The sequence below is a fragment of the Cicer arietinum genome, chromosome 5, assembly GCF_000331145.2.
Source record: "Cicer arietinum cultivar CDC Frontier isolate Library 1 chromosome 5, Cicar.CDCFrontier_v2.0, whole genome shotgun sequence".
NCBI lineage: Eukaryota > Viridiplantae > Streptophyta > Magnoliopsida > Fabales > Fabaceae > Cicer > Cicer arietinum.
Genome location: NC_021164.2, coordinates 3,534,572 through 3,542,030, shown reverse-complemented (window position 1 = coordinate 3,542,030; position 7,459 = coordinate 3,534,572). Strand labels below are relative to the sequence as shown.

The 7,459-nt window shown below is 33.5% G+C and overlaps 1 protein-coding gene across 1 annotated transcript in view; it reads right to left on the bottom strand.

Annotated features, from left to right (window-relative positions):
• Positions 1–2,707: 2,707 nt before the first annotated feature.
• LOC101511033 (serrate RNA effector molecule-like) overlaps positions 2,708–7,459 on the bottom strand; it is a 10,590-nt gene continuing 5,838 nt past the window's right edge. The window contains exons 4-12 of the mRNA XM_004499544.4: positions 6,276–6,350; positions 6,117–6,191; positions 5,932–5,979; positions 5,690–5,758; positions 4,782–5,582; positions 4,652–4,697; positions 4,074–4,315; positions 3,806–3,985; positions 2,708–3,106 (exon numbers count right to left, since the gene is read on the bottom strand). Of these exons, the coding sequence (XP_004499601.1) occupies positions 3,046–3,106; positions 3,806–3,985; positions 4,074–4,315; positions 4,652–4,697; positions 4,782–5,582; positions 5,690–5,758; positions 5,932–5,979; positions 6,117–6,191; positions 6,276–6,350 (1,597 nt within the window). The 3' untranslated portion in view covers positions 2,708–3,045. The remainder of the gene's footprint in view (positions 3,107–3,805; positions 3,986–4,073; positions 4,316–4,651; positions 4,698–4,781; positions 5,583–5,689; positions 5,759–5,931; positions 5,980–6,116; positions 6,192–6,275; positions 6,351–7,459) is intronic.

Sequence of the window (7,459 nt, the reverse complement as noted above, 5' to 3'; positions counted from 1 at the left end):
AACATGAAACACAAAAATGAATAATGAATAATGCACACTTCTATTCCTTTCACTTGGTTGGTTTCAATAGGTAGGATATAACATTTTTGTTATATAATTTATTGGATAGAAGGAAAAGTATGCTTGTTGTGGTTTATGGTAGAAAGCTTTTGTAATATTTGTGTAAATCATTTTGTGGTTACTTACTAGTTAAGATCCTTTAACCACATCAACATTAAATACAACAATGTGTTCTCTTGCTAAATAAAATTCCATTATTCAATGCTACTTGTGGAGATTTGTCAGTATTTGGTAAATAATTTCATGATATTTGATTAAAAATAATATAATTGTATCCAACAAATTCCTGGAATTTTATTTCATTGAAAGAAACAAGCAATCTCATGGAACAATTACTTCCGCTGACATATGAAATAATATCAATTATTTTTTAACAGTTCAATTTTTTCCTAAAAATATTAAATCAAATAAACTTGTTACACCCCTAAAATATAGGACAAGTACTAATGTAAACAAAATATAATTCAATAATACATTATACGGAACACAACACATAATACAAATTATGTAACGTGGAAAACATTATGACCAACCATATAATGTATTATTGAAACTAACACAACCATCATCCCGCTTAAGCAAAACACTATGACCAATAAACTAACATAACAATATTGCACTCAACAAATGGGGATCACGTTCACTCTCATTTATAAGTGAGTTTTGGGTATGATGTGATGCATGGAGGTAGTTTTTCAATAAATTATCCTTATATTTGAATATTTATAAATATTGAAACTGTTTTAAGTTAAATTGATATATTTAAGAATCATAAATATCAGTTTAAAACTTTTTAAAAAATTCGCATTCAAATAAAAATTTTAAAATCATACTCGCACAGTTATATTCAAGTCTAATTTATTTGAGAATATTTTTATAAAAAATGATAAGAGAATATTTATAATAAATATATTTTTAATTTTTAAAATAGGCTAAATACCACTTGTGATCCCTTAACTTAATTTCAGTTAACGTTTTAGTCTTTTATCTTTTTTTTTTTAGATTTGGTCCTTTATTTTAAATTTAAGTGACAATTTGATCTTTTATATTTTTAAAACTTCAACAATGTTATCCTTTTTTTACAAAAATTCATCAAAATTTTCAAAAAAAATCCATAAAATTAATTATATTTTGTAATATAAAACAAATTTAATCAAATTCGTAACTCAAATCTTCAAATAAACTCATATGTGTCATTCTTTATTTGATGTTGTTGGAGATAAAAATATGAGTCTATTTAAAGATTTAAGTTATGAATTTGATGAAATTACATTATATTGAGGATGATAATTAGTTTTATGAGTTTTGTTTCAAATTTTTTATGAGTTTTTTGAATTTTTGCAAAAAATAAGGATAATATTATTGACATTTTAAAATATCAAATATCAAATTATCACTTAAAATTAAAATAAAAGACTAAATTGAGAGGAAAAAAAAAGATAAAAAACTAAAACGTTAACTGAAATTAAGTTAAAGAACCACGGGTGGTATTTAGCCTTTAAAATATTATAACATAGAAAGAAAATGAAGAGTTTATCTAAACCCTCGGAAACCCTCTTCCAAATTCCAATACATTTTATAAATTCCCCCAAATAAAGGGGATTTTGTGTTAAAAAGAAAAGTAAACTCTTCAAAGGCTTCCCCCCACCCCCAAATTTCTTCCTTCCTTCCATTTTCTCATACTTTCACAAAACACTCTACTCTCCTCTCCTCCTAAACTCTCAAACATAACCTAACTGAATTACACCACAAGAAATGAGTCAAAGAACTGAGTACTCACACTTATTTTCCAAACTTTTCGCTCATACCTTCATTTCGTGAACTCAATCACTTGTGGCTCGAAAACTCACCCTTCTTCACATTCAAACATTGTTTACTGACAAGAACCTCTAAATAAGAAATCTCTACTATGCAGAGAGTGTCACGGTCAGGACCACACAGATGAGGAAGGTATTGAATAGAGATACTAGTTGGAGTTTCAAGAAGGAAGCTTAAGAAATTGTGTGACTGCGCAACTGCAGTCTCATCTCTGCCAGTAAAACATCCAAACTTTGTCACCATAAACTAGTAAGTGTAATTAACCCTCAAATAAAACATTTTTATTGATAAAACAAGTGACATTTTTGATATATTAACAATCTTTGATGGAGATTTTCTATGAAAAGCTTGTCACTTGTATATTGATTGCAATTCTTTGAAGGTCCAAACAGGAGCTTCTTTGAAAGTGCTAACAATTCTCTAACATCTCAATTCAGTTTGTTACTTTAATCTCAAACTGTTCAGTTCAAAAATATAAGAACTTAGTGAAGCAAACCGATAGAACAGTTTGGTTCATGCTTCCAAAATTTAGGTTAGACCTAACTCAATCATACAAAGAGCACATTGTAGGGTGTTGACTACCACTATTAATCCCATCCAATATGAGACTCTAAACACACACAAATTGTTTACCCACCGGTTCAATTTTCCTTTTGAACCAAACTATGAATAGTCCTAAGTGATCACAAACATTAAAATACTTTCAATGAAATTTTTAATAAATTTGAAATTATGATTTGGTAGTTTGCAAACAGACAGCTTAAATGGGAGGCGGAAAAAATAAGGCCAGTAAGCTTTGTGCATCTAAAGTCAATAGAACCAAACTTGATACGAGCAAGAGATAGTTTCTTATACATAATTTTATTAACCATTATCCACTAAAATAGTTTTCTTTTGGGGGAGAGGGGTTGTTGTCTTACATATGGTTTTCATCGCTATAAATACCACGGTTTTAATGCAATTGTCTTAAAAAAATACGAAACAGCCAGATAGCATTTTGCTCAAGAAATCTACAAAACATTACAACATGTATGGCAGAAAGCCACAAAAGAAACGAATTCTAACTCCAATATTACAACAAGACTGCTGCTCTGACTGAGTATCATTGAAAGAAACAGAAATGTTGCCAACCCGATCTCTCAATGAGCTGAGCCAACCCAGTGATACCTACAAGCTCCGATAGTCTATGACAGTAACTTCTTCTTCTGGGGCATCCAAATCTTGATAACTGCCATTACCAATGAGAAAATTAGTAGATATTCCACTAACAGTCAATACCAGACAACAAACAACTCAATATTTTGATTCCACAAACAGTCAATCACAGACAACAAACAACTACAGATACACGAACAGCTTGTTTGTTTCCACGGATGATTATTTCCACCACACGATATTTTTAACGCTCCAAAAGGGAGCTTCATTCCTAACATCCAGTCGCACAGCAGAAATCCAGAATACCAAATACAAGCTAAATGTGTTTGATTCTGTGGGGGAAACTTTTGATTTTCTTTTATGAATTGGTTTTGCAAAATTGATTTTGGTTCAAAGTGACTTAAATATAAAGTGGTTTATATTTGAATAGGTTCACGTAAAAGTGAGTTCAAAATACATTTAAGTGTACATCTTTTTAGGAAAAAGCTAGAAATCTCATCTCCAAGTTAGCATAATTCTAAAACTAAAACAATTCTACTGAAGAAGATGCAAAAATGTCTTTTATGGATCTGGAATGACTTTTGCCTCTTACAAAAGTGATTGTGAATCCCATCAGGCAACCATGGACTAAGCCTTCTTAGGCTGGGAAATAAAAGACATAAAATGTTGCAGTGCAGATAAAGGTCTAAAAATTACATGAGAAGGGAAAAAAGAGCATGATTGAAAGATACCAAAAGGGAACATATAAACATGGATCCTTCAGAATAATTACCTTCGCATCCGTCGAGGATCGGATCTAAAGGCTGGAGGAACAGCAATTATAGAGGCCTGTCCCCCCATGTGAGGACCAGCACGCATCATCATTCCTGATGGATCAAATGAAGATGATCCTTGATCCCTAAACATCTGCATGGCAACTTCTGGTGGAGCAGGAACAAAGGGTCCCAAAGGCCTGAACAAGTGTAAATTATGTAAGCACCAACAACTCTCAATAAAGAAATTAATTGGAAAGATTAGATAAAAGTGAAAGGGCAACCAACCCAGCGCCAGGTACAGGCATCAAAACTGGAGGAGGGGGCATATCTGAGTTGAATGGAGGTAAAGCAGGCCCTCCATATGTATCATACATCGTTTCATCACGGTTTCCCAACTGCTTTTCACGGGATGGGGAACTGTCAGGCCTATCTCCATTTGTTCTGTCATTCCTATCCTGGTCTCGCCGATTCCCCCGGTCATCTTTCAACCGGCCATCCAATAATCTTCTCTTTAAAGAGGTGTCCTTCTGTATAGAGGGAAGGAATAAAATGGACAATGGGTATTTGAGGATCAAACCATAATGACTTTGTGCAGAAATATATTGCAAAGCTTGAACCAAAAATTCCTAAGGGTGAAACGTCATGCTTGTTGCCCCATAAACAGCAGCATATATATAGAGGTAAATATTAGTAACAAAATTGTTAATTTCACAACATGTGCAGACCACATCTGCAATGTTGCTAAAATGCTATATTAAGGATAAACAGGAGACCAAAATGATCTCAAAAGAATCAAGAATTATCATTTGCAATATTTTTCTTCAAGAGATAAAATTGTATGGTAAATAAAACTGCCATTCTACCTGAGGTTGCTGCATGACAGGCATTGAACCAGGAGCAACAGGATCACTACAACAAAGGTAAAGTCAACATTAGTGATATTTCCACAACCACGTGCCAGACAAACAACAAAAAAGCTTAGTTAATACTTACTTCATGTAATTTTGAAAATAAAGATCTTCACGCAATTTGGATGTTAGTTCCAAAACAAGCTCTGTGTGTTTTAGCTTGAGATGTTTGTACACAAACTCAACCGCATGAAAAAGCTTTGTGCAACCCTTGGCTCCACAACCATACTTCCATCCATACTTTTCATCCCTAATTTTTCTAACATGTGGATCCAACACATCAGCTGCTGCAGCATCTATCTTCTCCTTTGCAGTCATTACTTCCAATGGATCCTGGCCATCCAACCTTCTCTGCCAAAATGAATCAAGGTTTGTCTCCCATTCTGACCCCAATTTACCTGTTTCTTCATGCCTTGCTCCTTCTGGTCTCACATGCCTAAAACCCTTGGCCTCGTTAGTCTCAAGCATTCCATAATAATCTACACCATGAATCCGCCAAAGGTATGTTATAAGTGTATCCAGTAGCTCAACACCCTCTAAGCCCTTGATAGATGTTAGGCCACGGATAATTATTACAGGGCCCACAGATCCACTGTGAGCCTTATCACCATTTTTGTTGTGATCACTGGTACATAAAATATTATCTTCAATCCCTTTTTCCTTGTCAAGTTTACGAACAACAGCCTGAACCTGTTGAATATCGGCTTGTATCCTTCTAGGTTCAGAACTGACAGGGTGAGCTTTTGGAGCAGCTGAGAAATCACTATCCTTATTAGATCCCCTGCCATATCTTCTTCGTTTACCACCGGCATCTGTTTCCTCCTCTGAATTTGGCTCACTGGCTTGCTCTGATCTAATAGATGCAGTGGAGTTTAAACCTGGATTTCTGAATAAATCATAATTCAAGTACTCTCATTATTCAATCTATTTTAATAAGCATGAAGAGAAGAGAAGGCAGAAACACACACAGAATGAGAGAGGACAAAAACATACAGGTCTAGTGTTCCACTTTGCAAATCAAGCAAAAAATCCTTTGCCAGGCGTCGAGCATTTTCATTCCTCCTAAAAGATGATGTGCCAGATAGGATTGACTATAATTAGATATCTTTAATCAAAATATTAATCTGCCTGACTATCTACAAACCATTAAGTTTAAATACTATTATCTCGCACATCAACATGTATAGGAGGCTGTGTTCAGCTCTCCAATAAACTACAAGATCTGTTAAACTCACCTTTCAATTACCGTAAGTAAGTTTGTTGGATGATATTTATCTTTCAACCTACATCAAAATTTAAATCAAATAAAGGAATGAACACAAAATTGCTTCTACGTGAAACAAGATATGGTTTATACTTAAGAAAAAATATATAATTTCAAGAATCAAATGAAATTTCAGGAGCAGGGAAAAATACATACCATTCCTCACCCTTGTGAGCATTGAAATAAGCTCGTTTTTGTGTAGAAATATACTCTGATTTGTACTCTTGGTATCTAGAAATAATGAATTATCCACAAATTCTTTAATACCAAGAACTTAAGAAGAACACAAAACGATGTTAATTTTTCTAAACATACCTACGCTCAGCTTCAGAGGGCAGTATATCATCTTCAAGCTCCTGAATGAATTGCTTATAGGACATCAACCCCTCTCTGAAATAATTCACAAGCTCTTCAAGTGAACAGACTTTCCCCAAAGGATTACATTGTCGAGTTCAATAAATTAAAATAAAAGCAACCAACATCCTATGAATCAGCAATAACATAATCAACATTGAAGTGAAACCTCCATAACTACCCTTCATGGGGATAAAAGTATTTTAACTGTAAGATGATCTTAATTCAGGATTATGAATTCCACAGGCTAGTAAGCACTGAAGACATGCATCAGGACTTTGCTCGAGTAGAAATCCTTCCTCAAGGTTCAAGCAAAGGACAAAATGAAAGCCTTTCAAACAAATTAGTTTCCTCAATGACGAAATGCAGCAGAACATTTCTCTAAGTGGAAAATTTTCCTTCAAAGTTCAAGCAAAGAATAAAATCCCAGTATTGTCAAACAACCTAATCTCCTCCAAAGAGTGAGATGATCACCATGAGTCCAACTGAAGCATTTTCACATTAAGTGGGGTGGACTACATGAATCAAATGATGCCATCTACAAGTGCACCATTTCATTCTAGATATTTCTAATTGGTTAGGACTATAAATTTATTTGGCCTCCCACTATCTCTAACCATTTGACTACCATCCATCCAGTTTAACTCTTACTGATGCTTTTACAGGTATACATCATACATGTCAAAATCACTTGAAGACAAGACTCCGACATTTTTTCTATAATAGGATAGGAACTACCTGGAATTTATTTCAATTGCTTTTACAGGTCTAACGCCCAGGGACTTTAACAAGGCTAAAGATAAAATAATCAATAAATATAAAGCAAACCTGAATGAAAATTCCAACAAGGAAATGGGGCAAAAATGAATTACAACCACAAGCATAACTTCACTTCAAGACAAATTGAGAGAACAATTAGAGACGGTTTAGGCATATCATATTTAGAGTACATGCCCTAAATACATAGTAGAGTTAATAGAGAGAACAGGGACTAAAACCAAAAGTAACCATAACAAAGTTAGGAAAATGAATATGGTTGGAAAAACCTACATGAAACTTGTTGGATAAGAATGGAATGCAAGAAATAAAAAAAAAAAAAAAAAAAAAAAAAAACAAAAGAAAAAAACAAAAAGAAAAAAAAAGTG